At 40.4% G+C, this 24,411-nt stretch overlaps 1 protein-coding gene across 4 annotated transcripts in view; it reads right to left on the minus strand.

The window, feature by feature from the left end:
• Akap6 (A-kinase anchoring protein 6) overlaps window positions 1-24,411 on the minus strand; it is a 423,239-nt gene that overhangs the window by 99,873 nt on the left and 298,955 nt on the right. For all 4 annotated transcript variants that reach the window (XM_048415577.3, XM_048415579.3, XM_048415578.3 and 1 more), the window contains one exon: window positions 12,826-12,946. In XM_048415577.3, the coding sequence (XP_048271534.3) occupies window positions 12,826-12,946 (121 nt within the window). The remainder of the gene's footprint in view (window positions 1-12,825; window positions 12,947-24,411) is intronic.

The raw sequence follows: 24,411 nt of genomic DNA on the forward strand, positions 1-24,411 counted from the left end.
TTTTTGTCTTATTTTGTCTTACATGCTTAATAACTACCTTTGAAAATACACATTTATGTCAAATTAAGCCCAGTTCCTTTTTTCTTTTGACTTTCTCTACATTTATTAATTTATGCACATGTGGAGCACAGAGGACAGCGTACAGGAGCTGGTTCTCTTCCTTCCACAATGCTGGCTCAAGACATCAAGCACCTTTCTCCACAGAGCCATTTCTCCAGCCTTCAAATCTCATTTTCTACAATGACCATGTGAATAACTCTCCTTGGAAGTACAGGAGTGGCAAGAGAGGGTAACGGGGAGGGGTTTAAATGAGCAAAATACAATGACTTATGCATTTGAAAATGTTATAATGAAATCCATTCATTTGCACGCTAAAAAATAATTAAGAGAATGAAAATAAATGAATCCCTAAGTCCAAGAGCATTGTACTGAAGTTCGCCAACCATCTTCAATTGCTAACCCTGATCCTGCCTGTATATACTGTTGGTTTTCACTCTCAGATCTGCATAGGAAATGCCTCACTCATATATGTGATGGCTGTAGAACTATCAGGTTCAGCGCCAAGCGCCTCTACCAGTTAAAGCCACCACTCTAACCTCTAACCTCCTCACTGTTAAATTTGGTCTACCAAGTCTAAATTCATTGTCATCATCTAATTCATTTAATTGATATAAATGATCAAGACTACAGCAGATAATGCTCCTGGCTGAGAGAGTAGGGGTTCCCTACATAGATACAGAGACCAGTCGCACACTGTTGTGCTGTTCATGCCGGTCCTGATTACGTCTATTCCTTCTTCTAGCTTTATTTCTTTCCTTTCCTTTCCTTTCCTTTCCTTTTTCTTTTCTTTTCTTTTCCCCTGATATCAACTTGGCCAAGCATCAACTCTGTGATTGTTAAGGGTTGTCTTTCCTGCATTTTTAGTTTTTTAAAGATAGAAATTTTTGGTTCTATATCCAATATAAAAAGCCATGAAATTTTATACTCAGTGACTTACTTGGAAAAGTCGTGGAATGATAGCTTACTTCTAATTAGTGGAGTTGAACGGCTGAAAAAGCTTTCTGGAAATATTTTTGAAATATAATTATTAAGTTTCTAGAATGCTCCAGAAATTATGTTATCGTACTGGAGACAAACGATAGAATCAACAGATATGAAGTCTTCCCTCTTGGCACATAAAATTTTAATGAATTTGTAATCATTAATTCTTTTGAAATTTGCGTGACACTTATTTATAGTATTTATTCACAAACACACATGCCAAGGTTTGTGTGAGTGTAGAGTCGGTTCTCTACTTCGTCCATGTAGGTCCTAGGGGGCAGACTCAGGTTCAGGCTTGACAAACAGGCACCTTTACCCTCCTGACCCCTGGGTATCTCACCTGTCACTAACTGTTCGTTCTTACTCTACCAAGTCTAAATCTATCACCGCTACTTAGAATATGCATTTAATTAATATTAAAGAGCTCAGGGTAATATCTGGAAGGGAGATTTCTTGGGAGGCAGTTATGAGTATTAAAAGGGATTGTGCTGTTGTAAGGGAGGCAGTAAAATCCAATACGCCAAGATTTATAACATAGAAATGCACTCCTCCCTGAAAACTTGGCATATATGAAGGAATTCTGTGTTCTTATTTATATATGCATGCTTTAAATGTCTTGAGCCCAAGGACTCTGGTTTCATCTAAATTCAATTCTGATGAAAGACTTTTTTAATTAAACAAATTAATACTTCATCCACGTGTGTGCCCATATGTAAACGTGTGTGCATAAATGCATCTCTGTGCATACTTCCTCCACAAGCTTCTCGGGTTTTAATGGGTAACATGACAAGAGGAATATCACGATCATAAATTTTTATGCAAATGTCTGAAGACATATGGAATCAACTAGGGAAAGCATCTGAAGAGCATGTTCTGATGGATCTTGGGACATATAGATGATCTTCTGGAGGAACGCCCTAGCTCTGTACAAGACGGTTTAGGAGGAAGACCGAAATAAAGTCCTAAAGCAATAGGGTATTAACTTGGTTGCGTTTTCCTTCAGAAAAAAAAAATATACGTATATACACACATATGTAGATGTATGTGCTCATGTGTTCTGTGTCTTATACAAGTGAACTAAGGTCAGCAGAAATAGCACTCGCATTTTTCCCCCGTGTACCTCATTAGGGTACAGTGTCACAGAAGTGCCTAGTTTAAGAATGGGTGAGCTTTAACAATGCCCACATCATTAAAAGTATGCTCAGAAATGCCCCGTTTCTGAGAACTAAACCTGCTTCCCTGACAGCTCTGGCAAGTGGTCTTTTCACAAATGGTATTCCTATGGGATATTTCTCCATAGGGATGCTTCCTTGGGAGATTTCGTTGGTGATAATAGGGCTTGCAAGGTTGAATTTTCCTGTCTTTAGTGTAGCCCCCACCAAATATAGATTTTCAGATTTAGCTGTTCTGAATCTGACAAAAATTTAGGACTTCCCTGGTGTGCAAAGGCACCGTGGGAAACGTAAGAGTTTCCTGTCACAGTCTGGTGAACGACTAGCCAACTCAAAGCCATCGAGTTTTCTTTGACAGTTGCTATGGTTTGGGTGTGAATAGCCCTCGTGGGTGCAGGTGCTTCAGCACTGGATCCTTACCTGGTCCTCCCATCCCATGGCATATGAACATACTCCAACACACATGCATACCCATAAATCCAGTTCCCTTTTTATCCAGTGGTAAAGTAGAGATTTGCACTTGACACGTGTTCTGGATATCTTCGGATGACCGTTTATACGCTCTTCATTTTCCAGTGTCCTTTGATCTAAGCCACATTTTTGAGACAGAGCCTCATGTAGCCCAGGTGCCTGGCCTTAATCTCACTATGTACCCTAAAATGACCATGAATTTTTAATCCTCCTGTCTCTATTTTGTGGGTGTTGGGATTAGCATGCCTGGCTATTTGGTGCCTACGAACAAACCCAAAGCTTCATGCATGCTAGACACTGCATTAACAGAGCTATATTTTTATTGTCTCCATCTAAACTAGATTTTAAGATTGGCATTTAGTTCAATATTATACCCCCAAAATATCAGCCTCTAGCAGAGGTCATTCTTTATTCTCAAAGAACTGGATTTTCGGGCTGAGACACAAGGAGTAGAAACACTTGAGACTGGAGAGGTGAAGCGGAGCCACTTCCAGGGCTCCAAAGATGCCGTGTCCTGCACATCACAACCCACATATCATCTTCCTTGTCCAGTTAGACATGGTTGTGAGATGAAGAGAAATGCGAGCAGGGTAGTGAGTTCCTGAGTGACAGCACTGGGATGAGGGAACTCCCTTGGGGCTGACCACCTGCTCTGAACAAATCCTAAAACTTCTTCTGAAATAGCTACAGCTTTGGTGCCTACCTTACACTTCAGAAACACATGTATTAAATTCCACTAAGCCATAAAAATACAGAAGCATAAGAAAGACAAAGTATTTGGATTTAATGATGTGTGTTTGTGTGTGTGTGTGTGTGTGTGTGTGTGTGTGTGTGTGTGTGTGATATCACAGTACTTTTGACTAAGGTTACAACTACATGGAACATTAAACATAGTTCTTATATTTTTCATACCACTATCCCTTTGCCAATGAGAATACTTGGTTTTCATCTTTAAACTTTGACCCTGCACTAATTTTTAACAAAATAGCAAGCCCAAATTCATATCGCCTAGTGGTCTACCAAGTTTAATCACATGCCTTGTAATTTTTCAAGCTCGAAACCAGAGGAGTCTAATTATGAACATAAACTATAAAGATAAATAATTTGAAACTAGAAAATTCTTTAAAAAATAGGTAGATGACATTTCCATTAAATAATTTATCTGAAATACATAAGCTTCACTGAGTACCAGGAGCCAAGGAAGGCAACGAGACAAATGGCCTTTCTTGCTAGGACTTTTATAGAAATTACAGATAATCCGGGGATGGAGCCAAACTCTCGGTTTAGCATAGTAGTAGATACTATATTTCCATTTAATTAAGTAAAAGTTTTAAAAAAGTTAAAGATTGAAGTTGTGTTTTGTTCTTTTTCTTAACAATTAAATCAAACTTTTATTAGCAAACTCTACTCATTATCCTGATTGCAATTAATGCCACCTCCCTAACAGGTCAGCTCATTTAGGTGCAATCTGGAATCATTTGGATTTAACATGATGGTTATTACTTATTACCCTGAAACCAAGCAGCACAATGAGATATTGATTACTTTTAACCTTTACATCCAAGGATTCAAGAAAGGTCGGAGGAGGGGCACACTCCACTCTCAGCTGGCAAGCAGCCTTTAGGAGAATTCAAATGATTCCCGTTGGCCAAGATGACCCAAGATGAGTCCGTTCTCTGAGCTGACAAGAAATGACAATGCTTTAAAACACAATGCTCAGCCCATGCTTAGATTTAGCATTACATTTATTTATCATGTTTATATAGTGGATGACCTCAGATGTGCTGTTAACCCCTTCAAGTCTGGCTCCAGGAAGCATCTCTATTGCAAAGAGATATTCATGTGGGTGATTAAAGTGTGTGGTTTCCTATAGCAGCTCTCATTTGAATAAACTCGTCTCCCCAAACGAGGATCTCTTGGCCGCTTCCCAAAGGCTGAACACAATGCTTGGCCAGTGACGTCGGACCCTCAGGTTCCTTTTGGCTTCCTTTTTCCACAACTGCATTTAGAAACAGTTTTCCACTTTTGTGCCACTGAGAGGCAGCGAGTTCTAGGCAGGGTCCAGCAGAACCACAGACAAGAGAAACGTAAACTCTACGTGTGAGATTAATTTGCTGAGCACTCGGGCGTTATGATTGCCAAGTCGTCAAATCGTTCCAAGTTGTTCCGGAAGGTTGTTATTAATAGTATGTTTTCTGAGGAAAGTTCTGTCTACTTTTGGAACCGCATTTCTGTTGCCAAGGAAACTCCTTTAAGCCCCGTTTTCTAGGAGCACACTGCTGCTTTGTTTGCCAGCGTCCTATTCATATCATCTAAGCGGGGTTTTACACGCTCGAGTCTCCAGCCCCAAATGTGGACGGGTTAGCCCAGTTAACCTGCTTTTCCCAACATCGCTACTCCCGCTATGATTTCTTCTTCCCCTCTCCACTCCTCTCCCGGTCTCACATTCAGAGGCTCCCTCTCCCCTACCTTCTTCCCCTTCTCCCTCCTGTGCGCCCAGCTTTCACTCTTCCAGACTGCAATCAAACAAAACCAGAGTTGCATTAACGCAGATAGTTTTCACAAGTTTGGGGTAAATTAACTTTGATTTGAATAATTCCATAGGCTCTCGCATCAGAGCGTCAGGCCTTCAAGCGTTAATTGTCTTTTCACTCTGAAATTAATGTAGTCATTTCCTACTGGCTCCTCTACCCCATTTATTGAAGTGCGGAGGAAAACATGTCAGCGTCCCCAGCCAGGCCTGTTGTTGTGATTAAGCGTGGTCACATGGCCCATCTCTGCCAAAAGGAGGGCCCTGAGAAAAGGTGACAAAGACAGTGATTTCCTGTCAGCAAAGAGGACGACAGGGCTGTCTAGAAGTGATGCAAATGAGGGAGAATTTCCCCCACAGCTTGTTTGATCCACTCTAGGCCAGAGCCGGCCAGGCCAGAGGGAGAAGAGCCGCACAATGCCGCCAGGCCGGCCCCAGAGCCAGCGCACCTTCCGGGCAGCAGCTCACCACTGGAGGCAGGGCCTGCTGGCCGGGCTTCCCCTCCTCGCCCTCTGCCCAGAGCCAACTGCTTCTTGGCGTCCGATTTTCCTCACATCCTGCTTCTCCCCACCCTCCCCCGTTTTGAAAAAGTGAATCAAATAGGAATCACAGGCTCCAGCAGGAACCTTGCGTGTTTCAGAGGCTGTTCGGGAGCCACAGGCGGCTCCTTTTTCTATCCCTAAACATTCCAGGAAGTTTTACCCTCTCGCAGATTAAAAAGAGAAAAATATAAGTTTGAGTGTCTGTATCAAACAGTGAGGCATCAACGCTTAAATTAACGTGACAGTTAATCTCAGGACTTTTTGAACTTTCATAAAAATGGACCAACAAATTCATTCCTAGATCAGTTCTGGTCACTTTAAAAATGACTAGATGATGTTATTTGAAAAAATTATAATGATTTTAAGCATATTTTTCTCATTTTAATGGAGTTTTAATGTAACATACAATTAGGCTATCCAATTAATCAGCTAGGAACGAGGTAAGAAATTATCACGAAGCCTGTGTGCCTGCTCTCTCTGGTCCCTTCTGCTCGGACTGTTGTCAGTGATTAGTGATTTGTTTGATTCGTCACAATCAAGATTGAAATGTGAAATTTGATACTGAAATTCCAATATGAAGCCTAACCAGCAGAATTTAATTTTTGATTCACATCCTTATACTACAAACCGATATATATATATATATGTGTGTATATATATATATATATATATATATATATATATATATATATATAAAATAAACATAGTGGCTATTTTTCAACCCTAAGCCCGTTCGCCACAGCCTGAGCCACAAAGCAGACGCGCACTATAGTTTTAGAAACTCAAGTTTAGCTGTGAGAGTATCAAGCAACATCTGAAATTATTTAGAACAACTCAGACCAGAGCAAAATGGAAGGAATCTATCCCAGGGGGGCTGATATTCGTGAGTTTATAAAATATAGGCATAGTGTGATTAATGTGTTTCTATGATCAGTTCATAGCAATGACAGCATCATTTTGGCATCAATCACCGTAAAACAACAAGCCAAGTATATCCATTTATCTTCTCTTACTCCGTATCATGTATTCCTCTGAATATCTAATCAGACTTCGCACACATTGCTTTTAGAGTCGAAGCCTTTTGAACACACACCCAGACTCCCTACGTGAACATTCCCCTGTACTCCTCCACACTCCACTCCTTCCTCCAATAATTACTTCCAAGTCGGTTCTTTCATTGTTTTGCCTCAAACGCTGTTTGGGTTCTTGTTTCCCGGTTTCTTCCCAGTTCCCTTGTCTATTAGCCTAACACACCCCTGTTGCCTTTCTTTTACATCAACAGGAGTCTCTTGGTGAGGTCTGTGCTCCCTTACGGACTTGGCAACCAAGGCACTGAACTGTGAGTCATTTCAGGGCTCACAGAAACTGCGTGTGCAATGTCACCTGGAATACAGACTTGATAAATATTCTGAAGAGATGATATCGACGTGTCCAGTGAGCTTAGCTTCTTGAAAGAGCCGGCTATGACTTTTCTCCTGGAAAGCATGTGTTGTGTTTAGTGAGCTCTTGTCCTTTGCTTTGCTACCGAGCAGCTTCTCTGTGCTAGCCATGGAGGATGCTGCAGGCTCTGCGGCTGGGCCAGGTATAGCCAGGCTTCTCACAGAAGCAGCCTCTGCTCTGTGCATGCTTCCGCCAGTTCTGATTTCTATTTTCACTTTAAAATGCTCTTGCTATGGCACCTCGTTCAAGTAACAGGGTTGAAGTGATTCTCTGCTCCCCTCCCCGCAGCATCCTGGGTGGCAGAGACCATGGGATTGTGCTACTGCATCTGGTACCCTGGTACACTTTTAAAAATATTTTTTAAATATTTTCATAAAGATTCTTAGCAATCCAAAATTCAAAAGATATAAAAAAATCATCAATATGCTTAGTAACTATTAAGCAGAGTAAATAGATCTTTTTATTTATAAACAGGACATTTAGAAAATAGGCTAATGGAGAAAGATACAGGAAACTTGTGTTGTTCCCATAAAATGTGCTACTATATAATAAATATATAAATAAAAATATATAAACATAAATAAACAAAATAACAATCTTAAAATTAAATATAAGTCTGGCAGTAGGGGTGCATGCCTTTAATCCCAGCACTTGGGAGGCAGAGGCAGGTAGATCTCTGTGAGATTGAGACCAGCCTGGTCTACAAGAGCTAGTTCCAGGATAGCTAGGCTGCTACACAGAGAAACCCTGTCTCAAAAAATAAATAAATAAATAAATAAATAAATAAATAAAATATAAAAAATTCTGCTGTAATAAAGTCTTACTGGGTGTTTATTTTGAATTGTACCTGGAAGGGTTCCTTTTAGCCCCTTGGTGGTCATTTGGGCCTCACTCGAGGCACACATCTATTTTTGCCAACTTAAAGTAACTCTTTTTTTTTTTTTTTAGTTTATTAAATTATAAAAGTTTCCACTTCCGCCCCTCCTCCCAACACCCCCCCACTTCCCCCACTCCCTCTCCTCCTCCCTCTCCATCCCCAAGAGCAGTCAGGGTTTCCTGCCCTGTGGGAAGTTCAAGCTCCTCCCCCCTCCCTCCAGGTCCAGGAAGGTGAGTATCCAAACAGACTGGCTCCCAAAAATCCAGTATATGTAGAGGAAACAAGTCCCAGTGTCATTGTCAATGGCTTTTCAGAAACTCTTGCTCTACTATAAGAATCACCAGACACCAGCTCGGGTGTTGAGATTAAGCTTTTCTTTGGCAACATACATCAACACAGGCTTACGACAAGCTCTGCCGCCTGCCCTGTGTAGCATAGAACTGATGGAGATCAGGGGTTCCCGAGAGGGAGACCCTTAAAGACTTCTGAAGTCCGTGGTGGGTGACTTCTAGGGGAAGAAGAAGACAGCAGCCAAGCTCAGCAAGCCCATGGACGGCATGTTTCTGGGTCACTCAGCCTATAAAATGTGTAGAATGGGAGGAGGTGATTGCGCTTCCCCGAACCCAAGAATAATGCCACCTTTGATCTGCAGAAATGGGAAAAGTGGAGCTTTTCCTTTGCAAGTGGAGTTTTAAATATTTCTCCATTAATAGTTAATGTGCAAGTCGACCATCAGAGTGACAGCTCCTCGCGATTATGAATTCTGGCTTCGTAACGCTAGTCCAAATAGGAGCTGAACTTTCAAAATCATGGTGGTTACTTTTGACAAATTAAATTGTCCTACTTAGGGAGGTAGAAAGAACGGCGAGCAAGACTGTGAGAGAGTGGGGGCGATTTCTCCTTGACTGGGAAAGAAAAAAAAAAAACAAGAAGGGATGATGTTTGTATTTTCTAGGCTGAAGGGACTGCCAGTGTTTATTAGAAAATGGACACAGAAGACTCTTATTCGGAGGTAGGGTAAGAGAGAGAAGGGGGCAGGGAAGATGCAGCAGCCGGCTCATCTGACCATATCAAAACTGCAAAATATAATTGAGAGAATAGTTCACTTTTAATAAGAGTTGAGTTTTCTCAAAATGATGTAGTTTAAAATTAATTAGGGAGGAAAGGGTCTTAAATGTCTAGCAATCTGAAAACAAGATGTGGATTAAGTGCTCTGTATACTTCATTGCTGTAGCGAGGCTTCTAAACTATGCCATCTTATATCAATATTCTTTGCCTTTCCAGTGCCATTCTTGCCCTGCGCATGTTCCTTTGTATTTGGCTGGCTTTGGATAAACAAGAAGTATCCTACACAGAGAGGGTGGGTGGTTTTTCCAGCAGGGGCTAAAAATTAAAAGCAAATGGAGACAGCCAGGAAATCAGCAGCTAGTATAGAAAATACTAAGTGACCGCCCCTTTCTGAGACTAGAAACGCTAGCTGTTATATAACCTGACATTTCCAAAGGTGGACCTTGGGGGGTCACTTAGGACTATACAAACGTGTAGATCTGGACACAGCCGTCTGTGACAGGGAAAGAGTTCAGTATTGGAACACCAAGCTCCCCAGGGACAGAAGAACAAAGACTTTGGATGCTGGGATAGGAGGGACAATGGCCGCCCTTGGAGGGACAATGGCCGCCCTTGCCCACATTTTCTTTAGTTTCTACCTTCACTCGAGAGTGAGTCCCTTTGGAAATTTTCACAGTCATCCCTCTCAATTGTGTCACCTACTAAGAGCTTTATTCCTACTTTTCAGTATTCTTTGGGATTTGAACCCAGGGCCTCATGTATGCCATGCAAGTGCTCTCCCACAAAGCTATTCTCCTAGCTGGGATTATAAGCATGCATCATCAGACATGCTCTATCATGCTTGGTGTGTGTATGTGTGTGTGTGTGTGCGTGTGTGTTTGTAGTAAGTGAAAGGCATTTCTCCCGATGTTAACACTTTCAATAAATAAGAAGAACCAGAAAGATGGCTCAGCATGTAGAAATACTTGGTGCCAAGCCTGAGGTCATGAATTTGGCCCTTGCCTCCCACATGGTAGAAGGTGAGAAGCGACTCCCATAAATTGAAATTGTCCTCTGACCTTCACACGTGCAGAATGGTGATGTAAACACGCACACACACACACACACACACACACACACACACACACACACATATACATACTGTAAAATAATGTAAAAAGAAATGAAGACAATTAAAGTAAGATAGGTTAGGAATTCTCTGAAGTGGATTCAGATTATCTTACATTGTCACAGTAGCTCAGAAGAATAGTAAACATTCTCTGGTGGAAGGCATGGTCCCACAAGCGTCCTTTATCCGCCATATATCAGTGATATTTTTATATCAAGACTTTTGATAAAGCATTGATAAGCAGGGGTGGTGGAAACCAATGTTTAAACTAAAGATGATCAAGATGGTTTCATGGCATTTGAAAGCCTACGAAGACCTGTGAAACAATTAAAGAGCTCCAACCCTTCCAGAAGCTCTTTGATCAATAGGTTACCAGGTCTCCTCTAATAAGTGGTCAGTTTAGTGGATTCCTGAAAAAGCAGATTAGAATAGAGGAATAGAGTATTGAAAATGCTGCCCTGACCCAGGAAGCCCTAAGGAGTCTTAGGCAAGACCTCAAACAATTCTCAGTCATTTTTTCTATTACAGGCTTCCTAACGCCATATCCTCAGGATTCATTTGAAGTTTCCAGTTCTCTACAACTGTTTGGGGCTCACACCAAGACCCTTGCAGACCTGTAGCATTTTCCCATGGTTTCTTCGTGATTATTCTTCTTTTTTTTTTTTTTTGACAAACCACAAACACACAGAGAATACTGGTTTATGCTGAAGTCCTAAAAGCAGAAACATGATGATGGAATGAGTCACGAATGAAAACAACACGATACAGATAATGTTTGGAAAAGTACTCTGACCCAGAAGCCCCGAGTGGGCGGAATAATCACCCTCAGTGTGCCAAAGTGGGAATTCTCAGGCAAAGCACTTACAAGGAAACCGCCACAAAAAGACAACTGCTTTCTTCATTCAACGACTTCCTATTAATTGTGATGTAAATTATATGACTGTGATTTTTTTATGAAGAATAGCAGTGTTTCAGAAAATAGTGACTTATATGCAAAATATAAAATGCATCAGGAAGACAAAAATTTGTTACTTGGCAGTGTGACTGCAGTAAGTTCTGCAGCATTGGCTTAGAAACAGGATATTTTTCTAGCACTAAATTAGTATAGATTTATAAATATTTCTAATATGGAATTTCTGATCCTGACATGAGGCGTGAAATAGCCTAACCATAGTTAATATCAGTTTGAAATTGTTACTCAAGCAATGTTATTTCAGAAATTTTGGGGGGGAAGTATGGCAGCTACTTTTACAGGAAACAGAAAAGTCACCAAACAACATCAGTGCTGAACAGAATTCTTCATTGAGTACAATGTCCCCATTTACTCAGTCCCTAGGGAGCCTATATCTTTTCTTAAGTAAGATGATTCCCAAGGGACAATAATTAATGTCAATCAGACACTGTAAAAGTATGTGTCTCTCTCCTTAGAGGAGGAAAAAGTTAAAATACTTTACTAAAGAAAGTTTACCTAAAATGGTAATATTGAAGACGGTAACTTTTATTTGACCTTGGATGTATTTCTCATTCGCTAAGAATTTTTAGAAAGCTAGAGGGTAGTTGTTTCTTGTCATTATACTGTTGCTGATTCTGTGGTTAGTTATTAATTTTATTTTTTATGATTCACAATCTGCTCTTTGAAATATGCCATATGCTCAAAGCAATTCAAGGATGACAACTGTCAGAATTACTCCAATAAAAATTGCTTAAATGAGAAAGATTTACGGCGGCTGATATTTGAGGAGAACATCCCTCTTTCTTCCCCCACAGCTTCTCAGGGACTGTGCATCTCGGAGTCATTCTTTTTCCCCAGTAAAAATCACATGATTGTTTTGTAAGGACTTCTTAAGACTATTGAAATAGAATTGGGCAAACACTTTAGGTTAAGGGGGGAACTAGCAGACATGGAAGTAATATAGACAGTTATCAGATGGACTGCCTGAAATCAATATGAATTCCAAGCAAAAATTCTTAAGCCACCTGAAAATGCACAGACTTAATTACAAAGCGTCACTCGCATACCTTAGACGGCTCGAGCCCTATACTTTGGTAACAACAAGGCAAAAATCAAGGCAAATTTCTTTCTTCTGGGAAGCTCTAAAAGAGTGGATCAAGTCCCCCCGAGTGCTCCAATCCAAACACACACTGTTCAGTGTTACCAGCCAGTCCAGCCCAGTCTTTTTTTTTTTTTTATTAATGCGGTTTCATTTATTGCTATTCATCTTGAAGTTAAAGCTCTGCCCTCCTTTGGAATTACAGCAAATGGAATGCGATAAAGAGGACTTTCTCGCAGTTATGATGTCGGTGCAGCCTGCCAGCACGCTGGGGATGGAAACGAGTTTGGGGACAGGGGAGGGGATTCTAATAGACACCATGATACATACAGTGAACACAAAGCTATCCTGTGTGTGTGTGAGAGAGAGAGAGAGAGAGAGAGAGAGAGAGAGAGAGAGAGAGAGAGGGAGAGAGGGAGAGAGGGAGAGAGGGAGAGAGGGAGAGAGGGAGAGAGGGAGAGAGAGAGAGAGAGAGAGAGACAGCTTTTGCACAGCGAGGTGAAGACAGGGAGGGGTGGCTCTAACCTTGTACAGGTGCTGCTGCTGCTCCTCCGACATCATCAGGTCGTGGCTGTCCATCACGAGGGACTCCATGTCAATCAGCCAATCCCAGAGCTCCTGATATTCTGAATCAAAGTCCAGAAGCCTGGAGACGAGGCACAAAAATGTATTATGTATAAATACAGTGTAGTTGTTAAAAAAAAATCTCATATTAGAATAACGTATTCTTGAAAACTCATGCTGGTCCTAGGTGAATATCTGTACAGGGAGAAGGGAAAACCCTCTGTATGGCTACACAGAGGGCAAAGTAGGAACTTGAGGCTGTGACATAGCCACTCCCTAGGTTTTGAAAGCACAAAATGTAGTTCCTGTACTTGCTCCTGAGTCACACCATGGTGACTACCATCTGCCAACCCTGTCTGAACAGAGACCATGATTGTGCCCCTGAAAAGAAGCTCCATCACTTCACAGCCTGAAAAAAGGAGGGTCTGAGACTTGCTGAAGTTCCCATTGTCCCAGATGTGGGGTAAAGACAGCACTTCAAAATCCTAATTGCTTTCTCGTTTAAATTTCCTCGATGTTGCACCTCAATAAGTTTATTCTTAAAAAATATTATCGAGATTTTTTCAACAACGATAACGCATGCTGACAAACCAAGAACATTATTTTCACTGGAAAATGACTCAATCATTCATGTGTCCCTCTGCTGTCTGTCTGTCTATCCCTACAAACATGTATCCAACAATTCTTGTCATGGATGAGCAGCTAGCACTTCAGCGGACCACTCAGAGATCGGCCTGAGTGACGCGGGGAAGCCAGTGAGAACCAGTGGCAGAGCCAATCTTAGACAGGTGTTCCCCACAGACACGCAGGAAACAAAGGTAAGGACAGGAAGTCAAAACAATGAATCTTTGAATAGCCTGCAATCATTAAAATTCAAGGAGGATCACTATGGTTTTCAACAAAATAAATCATTAGAATAAGGAGCTTAGCAGGATTAATGTGATTCTCTATTGAAAGCCTGGTGAATAAGGAAAGCCCAGATTCGTTGACAACACTGTGATCAGAAAATTAAAGTACAGGATGAAAACTTGGAGTTTGTCCTCCCACCTCCAAGCCACCCTTCGGAGAAATACAGTTTTGTCGAACTCAGCGGGGGCAAATTTCCCGCTAGTGCGCATAAAGCAGTGACCCGAGCTATGAATGTGGATTCGCCGATGGAAGATTTCAGTGCTGCTCTGTTCTTGTCTCTCGCTGTCAGATCGCTTTAAAAAAAATGTATGCCATACACTTAATAGATAAATCAAACAAGTTCACAGTGGATCTGGGAGCAGAAAGACTAAATCCGGAGCTGCCTATGTTGCTTTAATTGTTTTTGCATCTTTACAAACACTCTTGATTGTGGAATTGGTTAGTGAGTGTTTACTAGACGCCAGTGGTCTGTCTAGCTGCTGTGGACACAAACTTCGGCAGGTCTATGGTGGCCTACAACCATGCTTCTCAACTCAATGAAGATAGGGGCACAGCTGATGATTCTAGAAAATTGAAGGTACTAACTCATACTTGGGGAGGAGGGTGTAATTCCGCATTTCTAAGAAGTGTCGTCAATACTTTTGGTTCAGGGACCACACTCTGAGGAGCAAAGGGTTTCCAGTAACCTTGTGAAATCTGAATTAGTATTCCCACTCCACACAAACAAACCACTATAGGAGAATAAATGAACCACCAAGATTTCAAAGTTAGTCTGTGAACAGTAAGGAAGTCTTCGCTTGTGTGATCACTCAAAAAAAAAAAAATTGAAAGTATGGCTTCCACTTCCTTTCCCTTTGCCTTCCAATATTTTACCAATAAAAATTGGCAGAAAGTTAAATGCCACCCACAAAATTTAGAGAATAGGATATGGAGAAATATTAAAACCAGAGGGAGAGATCAATAAATGATCTTCATTGAAGTGAGTTTGGAGAACATGAGCCACGTAAGGACACGAGGATTAGACTCTTTAACATCCTTCCTCTTCTCTTTTGGCCCAAGTTTTAGAGAGGAAGCATGTAAGGAAGGCTGATGGGGAGGTAAAAAAAGACCCATAATCCTCAGCTCCATCTCCTGTTAGGGACTATAGAGATTGTCTTCTGTGGTATATCTCCAATAAGCAGGATTGAGGGAGGATGGGAGGATCAGAGAATGGCGGGGGTGTGGGAATAAGTGGGTGGGAATATGGGGGGAGCTAGTTTTGATTAAGCCTCCATTGACATAATCTTCTCCAAGAAAATGCCAATATTTCTGAAAGTTCAACGGCTAAGTTGATCAGAAGTGTTACCATAGCAACGAAGGCACAGTGAACCTAAGGACAAGCAGGTTGGGGGGGGGGGGGTCCCACATAGGCATACGATGCCAGGCCTCTTTGAAAATTGGTAGTACCCACGAAGGCTGGGATGAGTCTTAGTCAGCAAGAATCACACAATGGAGTACTACACAGCAGAAAAAAATAATGACATCTTGAAATTTGCACACAAATGGATAGCTCTAGAAAACACCATATTGAGTGAGGTAACCCAGACCCAGAAAGACAAATACCATATATATTCACTCATAAGTGGCTTTTAGACATAAAGCAAAAACAAAAAAAAAAAACAAAAAAAAACCAGAAAACCAGCCTGCAATTCACAATCCCAGAGAACCTAGACAACAATGAGGACCCTAAGAGAGACATACATAGATCTAATCTACATGGGAAGCAGAAAAAGACAAGATCTCCTGAGTAAATTGGGAGCATGGGACCATGGGAGAGGGTTGAAGGCAAGGGAGAAGCAGGGAGGGGAGCAGAGAAAAATGGATAGCTCAATAAAATCAATAAAAGAAAGAATTCCACTAGGGCCTGACCAAGCTAAGAGATAACAAAAGGAAAAAACAACCACAGCTGTCTTCAAGGTGCGACTTGCTTGAGACAACCTAGCTAGCCTGCACCAAACCCTATGTTTAGCCATTGCCGTCCAGAATCCCAAGGTCTTGCAAACTTGTTTGCTCAACTGTCATCTCAGAGAAAAGGATGGAGAACAAGAGATATGAGAACCTGAGCATCAACTAAGATATCACTCCCTCAGGAGAATGAACGAATTGAGGAGACTAACACATAGTTACCACTCCAATGCTGATCTTAAAATGCATCCTTCCTTTATGCTCTGAGATGCTCTGGTTTGGTTTTGGTCACTGTCGTGGCGCTTTGAAAGAGAATGGCCCTTCTATTAGTTCTTACGATGGGCCTTAGAGCAAGCTGGATGTTGCTGTTGAATGCAGAGTTGAGTTCTTATCCCACACTGGAGATTTGGGCATGTGAGATGAGCCACACAAAGGTGCATCTCCAAGACTCTCTTCTCTTCGCAGCTAAGGATATTTAGGTTTAATATTGCATTTTTAAGATCTACTTCACAAGTTCTCTGTGAATGCTTTGCTAACATATTTTGGTCCTTTAATGTAGAATCTGCACCAGTGTCCCCCCAAAATTATCACAAAGTCCTTATGCAGAAAGCAAGAAAGATTTTTTTAAAAAGGCATTTGCCCCTGGTAATATTGGTCATGTGTTAATTTGTCATTTTGTAGGAAAACATCAGATTTTTCAAATTTAATAAAATGAAATAAATAACTTCATAGCAAATAAAAAAATGGTTCCTGAATTTCTTGGTTGACTCTTGTGAAACATTCTGAAATGTTTACAGTTTAATCTGCACACCATTACAGGAAACTTTGTAGGTTTGGAATTTATTAAGACTTCTTTATCTTTATATTACTTCAAAAGACATGTATTTTTCAAATGATTTGATTGAGAGGCAGCATCTTCCATGTCAAGTGTCAACTACTGTGTAGTAAACAGAAAAGTCTGACTTCTTGACTCCATCACAATGGTACCCCAGAACTGGTTAGCAGCTCTTTTTCCCCTTGAAGCATATGCCAGTTGGATCAACTGAATTCACACCCCAGTTCTTTTGTTGACTTTCCAGTGGAAAATATCCAGGTCTCTCCTTCAACAGAGAAGAGGTAACTGATAGTGCAGTTAAGTGGCAGGAAATTTCATAAGGGATTACATTCCCATGAGTATATGAACACTATCAAGTTGATTTGGTTCTTTTCCTTTTCTCCTGCAGACAGAACGGCGATATACATTAGTGAGGCTGACATAGTTTCAGAAATGTCTCTTCTCTCGCATCCCGATGGGAATTCTGCCTGACTAGCTAAGTGTTTAATACACAAATGCATTCAGCCTTTGGTATTTAAAGTGGGCATCATTAACTCAACATTTCAACTTAAACTTTGCTTAAACGATGAAGTTTCACCCAAGTGAAATCAATGGGAGGTGTGTGTGAATATATGAGGTTTTATCTTGACCTACAGAGGAATTCTGTTTGAAATAGACAACCAAATTAAGGAATCATCAAATTAGAGTGATTATTGGTTGAAGAGAAGGAAATGCTAACGTGTTCATTGCTTTTCTATCTTAAGCTGAATATATAACATGCACATATGTATATATATTTCATCCAGACACATACATGTACCTTTTTAATGATTCATTCCCACTAATGAGCATCTAAAAATATCCACCTACCTATACTAAAAGGTTTATTAAATGACCCAAATTTCCTAGCTTCTTTAGGATATTGATTCTTTCCCCAAATATTCACTAAGTATTCACACTATTTGAGCAAAGAAGTTTGCTCCTGGTTTAAAAAAAATTTAAAAAAAAAGACAAAAAAAGGAAGTGATAAGAAAATCTTACAAAATATATAATTTAAGTGATTTGCTGAAGGGAAATATTAATAATACTTGGGAATCCCCCACTAATATCTACCCCATGTAGAATGTAAGCATGGAAGAGGGATATAACAGTGGCATCTAACCCAATCATAATATCATTAAAGAATAAAATTCAGCTTTCCAGGAGTGGAACCTGTTGGGTACAGTTGCACATAGAATCCTTTTTCACTCTAAACATATTACAGTGTGGATACTAATTTACTATTTTGAATGAAAATTCATTAGCAGCTGCCTTAGAAGATAAGCCCAACTTTGCTTTAGTAAATAAAAAGAATATGGAATATGGAGTTCTTTCCAGAAGTAATTATCTATTTATCTATCTATCTATCTATCTATCTATCTATCTATCTATCTATCTATCTATCTATATTTATCTATATGTGTATATATTATATATACACATACACATATGTATATAGGCATATATATGCATATATATCTATGTATATGTGTTTTATATATAACACAAATATACACACATATATAGATGTTAAATTATCTAAGAAAAGTAAAATCAAGACTAGAAACTTGTTAATGATTGGTCTTTGCTTCTCCTAGACCACCTGGCCACAAACACCAATCACTGAAACAACGGACATAATCCATATATTTAGATATGCCCACACTGATTTCTGAGTGTCCTTTTTGTCCTTTACAGGATTCTGTCTGTAGGGTTGTGAGGAAGTAAAACTCTTGACCAACTTTTTAGATCAGTCATTGAACTAAAAGCTTCCTGACAAATTTTAGCATAAAATTCAGAAGAGCAAAAGAAGAAACTATACCTCTAAAGACAAAGCCAGGGGCACCAGCTGTTGTTTAGAAACAAGCCTTTTATTATTGTGTTCACTGATGAGACTCAGGATCCAGGACAGCTATTCACATGCTGCTGTGGCTTTAGGAGCTCACCCCCTTAGTGAAAACCAGCCCCCTTCAAGTAGCTTTAGTTTTCAAGGGTTTAAAAGGAAGTATCTACCTTCAAGTTACAACGCAAGGAAACCTGAAAATAATTTTCTGCTGCCCAATCTTGCTAACAGAAGTCTGGTAGCAAAAGTTTGTGTAAGAGGCCTTTGTCTCCATGGAGTCTGACCCTGTTCTGAGTCCTGTCTTCAGGTTTTAGGTACTTGTGAACTACTCTTACTGAGTAATCCTTAGGTGTTATTTGTGTAGGCCTGAAAATGTGAGCCTATTTCCACATTGACCAAAGGTCAGAGAGTTGGAACTTACCTCTAGTCCTTCAAGGTTATTATATTTCTACCTCAAACAAAGATCCCAACTAGATTTAGTTCTGCTCTTTCAGGGTTATTGTCAGCAGGCGTGGCTAATAGCCAGACCTTGTGCTCCAGGAATAGAGAAATAGATTGTTCCTACCTCAAACAAGAGTCTAAGGATCCAACTAAGTTCCAGTTCCCTTTATGGAGATAACACTGGGTTCCACCCAGGGAGTGGTTTGCCTATAGATTGTTGTGATCTAGGGTGTAAACATGACTTGTTTTGTTCTAGCAACAGAAAGTTTAACTATATTTGTAGCCCATGACCTTCAGTTGGTGTGTTCATTTCCTTGTTTCCTGTTAATACAATCTTTTATCTTACTCCTACCTTTTGGGTCAGGGGTATTTAAAACAATTGGAAACTAAACAAATTCCAGCACTCAATTGAACTCCCTCCCAAAACTATTCTATATGTTTCTCCATTTTATTATTTTCTTTCGCTTCTTCATATTCTTTACTAATATTTTCTAAATCCTTATGCCTCTACCCTGGCAAGAGGTATTTTTGTTGAGGATGGTCCCTGACAATCATTGTGCAGCTCACATTCCAAAAGTGAGAGGTATGATAACATAATGTTGTAATCTGCTGGCCTGGTCTGTCACCTGGGTATCCTGTTCCCTTAAGAGACAAGCCCTGCTGCCCACTCCCAACCTCTTCAAGCCAACTCCAGCCTTCTCTCCAGTTCTCTCTCTCTCTCTCTCTCTCTCTCTCTCTCTCTCTCTCTCTCTCTCTCTCCTTCTTCTGGAGAAGCAGCTTCTGTTTTTCTCCTCTCTTCCTTCCCCTTCTCTCTTCTCCCCTTCCCTCCCCCCTCCATAACCCACTAAATAAACTCTATACCCCAGCTCTCTCTGCATGGTGTATCTATCTGTCTCTCTCCCACCAGGCCTCAGGCCACCTCCTAGGGGACCTGCAAAGGCCTCAGGTGACCTGCCACTGACCCTCGTGGGACCAATCCTCCATCACCTCTTTATAAATGATAACACAGAGATACCTTTCTCTCACTTGAGGAGCAATAGAAGGGGCTCGGGGTGTTTTCAGTGATAAAACACTTCTGTAGAATGCACAAGGACTTGGATTTGATGAGAGCACTGTAAGCAAACGGCAGAGCCACCTATAGGAAAGTAAGTTAGGTAGATCTCATTGTTGTAACTTAGGGGGAAAAAAGAATTGCTTTCTCCCATTGGTTTACTCTGTCCCAGAATGAGAAAGCATGAGGGACTGACTCCATGGCAGTGGGACATGGAGGTAAATTTCTCACATGGACACTGGTCCAGGAACCAGAGAATCAGTATAGAATCATAGGTGAATATAAGGTACATCTTCAGTGACCCACCTTGGCTTACCAGGTCTCTAGGTCCAAAAGTTTCTGCAACTTCCCAAAACAATGCCATCATCTGGGTACCAAGTATTCAAAAAATATGTCAAACACATTTCACATTCAAATAACAAGGAGAAATTTCTGTCTAGTCTTAGTGACTAAGATATTGCTTCAAGGGGCTGGAGATATGGCTCAGTGGTTAAGAGCACTGGCTGCTCTTCCAGAGGTCCTGAGTTCAGCAACCACATGGTGGCTCACAACCATCTGTAATGATATCTGGTGCCCTCTTCTGGCATGCGGGCATACATGGAGGCTGAATGCCGTATACATAATCAATAAATAAATCTTTCAAAAAAAAAAAGAGATTGCTTCAAACTGATAGAGACTGTTTTTAAGACTGGATTGATAATGAAGTGAATTATTTTCTTTTCTTTGGAGGATTGAACTCCTAGTACCAAATCATAGCCACTCTTGAGGATATGAGGTGTGGAAAGTCCTTCTGTATATATGTTACTTTTATTGGTTAATGAATAACGAAGTTGGCTTGGTCTGTGATAGGGCAGAGTAGAGCTAGGTGGGAAAAACTAAACTGAATACTGGGGGAAAGATGGCAGAGTCGCCAGATGCCGTGCAGCTGCCAGCTAGAACCTTGCCCATAGGCCATGATCCTCAAGGTAAAATATTAAATAATGGAAATGGATTAATTCTAGATGTAAGAGCTAGCAAGCAATATGCTTAAGTGATTGGTTAAGCAGTGATTTAAATAAGATAGTTTCTGTGTGATTTTTTTCTGGAGTCTAGGCAGCTGGGAAATGAACAAGCAGCATCCTACTACAGATATGCATTAAATATTCAAGTCAAAATTTTCATATTATTATTTTATTTTTGCCCAAGTTATTTTAATGAAGCTTTTTTGTCTTGTTCACAATAATTTTTAGCAATATGACTCAAATCTTTGGGGAAGAAGATGAGAGAATGATCAAAGAGAATAACTTTGAAAAAGTTCTGCTCTGGACACTACAATGTGTTTGGTGAACTTTATCCTAAGGGCCTTCTCAAGATCTGTTAGCCTTTTAATCGTCTACAGCACCCATCAGTACTCATGAGCTGTAGAGAGAAGCAATATACATAAATCTTTATTAGTTGATTATACTGTTATCTTTGAAGTCATACCTCCTTGCAAAGTAGATTTCCAATCTCTGATTTGCTGCTTGTTGGCCCTGGTATGGATGGAGTTAGAACATTACAGAAAACTGCCTAAGACTCTATTTAATGAATTTACACATCCCTAGAATAAAGTCTCATGGTATCACATGAGTACGTTTCTCTTGGCTAGTGCTCTCTGTATGTTTTAGCCCCCAAAGTATCAGGAATCTCCTGGACTCCAATGATCATACCGCTTTATTCTCCTGGGTAGCTAGGAATATAGGCGCACACCACTGAGCCTGGCTATTTTTGCTTTCTTGACTAAATGTTGCATTTTTATACTTTTACTCACCATAGAAGGAGCCAAAGGAATCTGAATCAAACACTGATCAGTTACTATATTGGGACAAAGAAAGAATCAGAAGGAGTAGGAATTCAGGAAGGATTGATGGCTTATTGAGGATGTCTACTGATTTAGCTTATCTGTAAGGATAATTTCAATACTGGTGCATGTAAGAGAGAGAGAGTTTCATTTCTAGGACTGGTGGGAAACCCATATTTTATGTAAGCAGGTTCCAAAAATATTCATTGAGCAGAAATTCAAAGTGCTCTGTGTTTGTCTATGGGGGGCAGTGAGCATACCTGCATTTCTATTGGATGAAAACTTGTGGCCCATGGCTCAGTACAAGCCCAGGAAATCACCTGCAGCAGTGAAATCCAGGGTGATTATGTCTCTTCTCAGGTGTTTAAAGTCACTCAGCGTATCTTATTGCTTAATTAATTTAGAGAAACAAACCTGGTCTTTAATCAAGCAATATTTTAAATAGTGATTCATTTCTCTTCACGTGTCAATACCAGTTCTCTTTGGGGATGTTGTTGACGCATTTCTGTGTGTTTTCACACTAATCAGGAGGCAGGTCTCTTCCTTGTCTCTCCTGTCACACTCCTAACCTTTTGTCATTGTGCAGGAATAATTTATATATGGTTGGGAAGACATTTCACGCTAAAATCTTGTACGACGAGAAAATGACATTTCTATTTTCTTCAGTATAAAATATAACCCTCAGCTACCTCACTCCAGTTTCCAACAGCTTTGTTCAGTTCCCTCCAGAGGCAGGGGAAGCCTTGAACATGGATAATGAGGTATCTTCTAAAAGCTCCCTTGGGAAGCCCTCCTGCTTCAGGCAAGCAGAGTTGGGAACATCTCTGTGCACGTCTTCAACATTAAATGAGCTACAGGATCTTCACTGTACACCCTCTGCACACTTCCTGTCTAATAGCTACCGGCCTCCTCTTCCTATCCTCACCAGTCTCCCATTTACTACATTGTGCACATCTTTCCAGGTAAGTCACGTGTTCCTTTCTCTCTAGGTCTCTCTTATCCTTTCAACTCAGACTGCATTAGATAGCCCCCATAGCTCCATTCTGGAATTCTGTCCTGCAATTCATAATGTTGTATCTATGTCAGTGGCTCTGATTCCCTCCTTGTCTCCCTGTCTCTCCCTCCAGACTACAGAGGTGAAATCTTATTACAATTTTGTATTCCTAGTATCTCACACTACTCCCCAAAATATAATATTTACATAATAAATAATTTATTTATTGATTTCACTTTTTATTTTTTTGTATTGTCTTAGAAATCATTACATTTCCTAGCTGCAGAAATTGGCATGAGTAGGCTGCGTAATGACTCCCATTTTATATTCCCCTTTGGAATCTCGGAGAGGTTAAATACCTTAATCAAACTTGGGTAGCCACAGAGGAGCATGGTGTCTCTGAAATTTGAGTCTTAGTTTGTAACCTGGTACATGTTCTCATTGGCAAATTTAGGTTAGAGAGAACATATGACTGTCTCTAAAGATGAATATTATTTGTGCAGTTAGAAGTATTTTAAGTCTATCTAATATTATAAGAACCTATAAATTTTAAAAATATTCTTTATTCTCTAAAAAATATCCAGGTATATGATATATCTTGATTATATCTGCCCTCTGCCCCTTCCCTCCAATTCAACCTCACCACCCCAACAAATCTTCTTCCTAACTTCATGTCTTTTTTATTTTCAAAATGCTATTTATTTATTTATTTATTTATATCCTGACTACATTTTCCTCTCCCTCTTCTCCTCCCATCCCCTACTCTATGAGAAATAAGTTCCCAAGCGTCAGCCAAACTATGAGAGGCGGCCCCTTCTCCCTTTGTTAGGATTCCTACAAGTAGACCAAGCTACACAATTGTCACATAGCCTAGGTCAGTCCCAAGCAGGCTCCCTGGTTGTTCATTCTGACTGTGAGTTCCTATGAGCCAGGTTAGTTGTTTCTGTGGGTTTTCATGTGATGTCGTTGACCCTGTTGGAACCTACAATCTTTCCTCCGTCTCTTCAGCAGAATTCCCCGAGCCTGGGCTAATGTTTGGCTGTGGATCTCTGCATCTGTTTCTACCAGATGCTGGATAAAGGTTCTCTGATGACAATTATTTTTCTTATTTGTTTTAATAACTCATTGAGTCAAGTTGGTACTGCCCATAAGTGTATGGGTGTGGGGTTATCCACAGAGACATGGACAGTTTATTAGTGCCAACACCAGGAAAGAAAAGAGATTCCCTCTCCTCCTACAGGCATCAATAGGCAATCTCTTCCAGTTGTGGGATCTCAGTAGCCCCTCTCCTAATAGTGGTCTGCCCTCTGCATGGGCGTGCACAGGCATGAGCATGCTGGGATGTTAAACAGCCTGCTCTAGTGCGGGTCTTGTGCAGACATTGGCCTTTAGCTTAACAATAGACAATAATGGTGAACTATAGCCCTCCATTACCGCCAGCTAAACTGCTACCTGGAATTCTCGATTCAAATTTTATTTGAAAAGTGAAATCAGATAACATCTGTAGTCTTTATTTTAGAAGCTTTATGTAGTGTATCAAGGAAAGATTCTAACTGAAAAAAAAATGTCATAATTATCCACAGTGCCTCAGCTTTCCAAGTCTCAAGATTACAGGCAACAGGCATGTGTTATTACACTTGGCCTCTTAACTAAACTATGTGTAATTTTTTTCGTGCTAATATATTCTCCATTT

Source organism: Myodes glareolus, chromosome 11 (genome assembly GCF_982192425.1).
Source record: "Myodes glareolus chromosome 11, mMyoGla1.1, whole genome shotgun sequence".
NCBI classification, from domain to species: Eukaryota; Metazoa; Chordata; class Mammalia; order Rodentia; family Cricetidae; genus Myodes; species Myodes glareolus.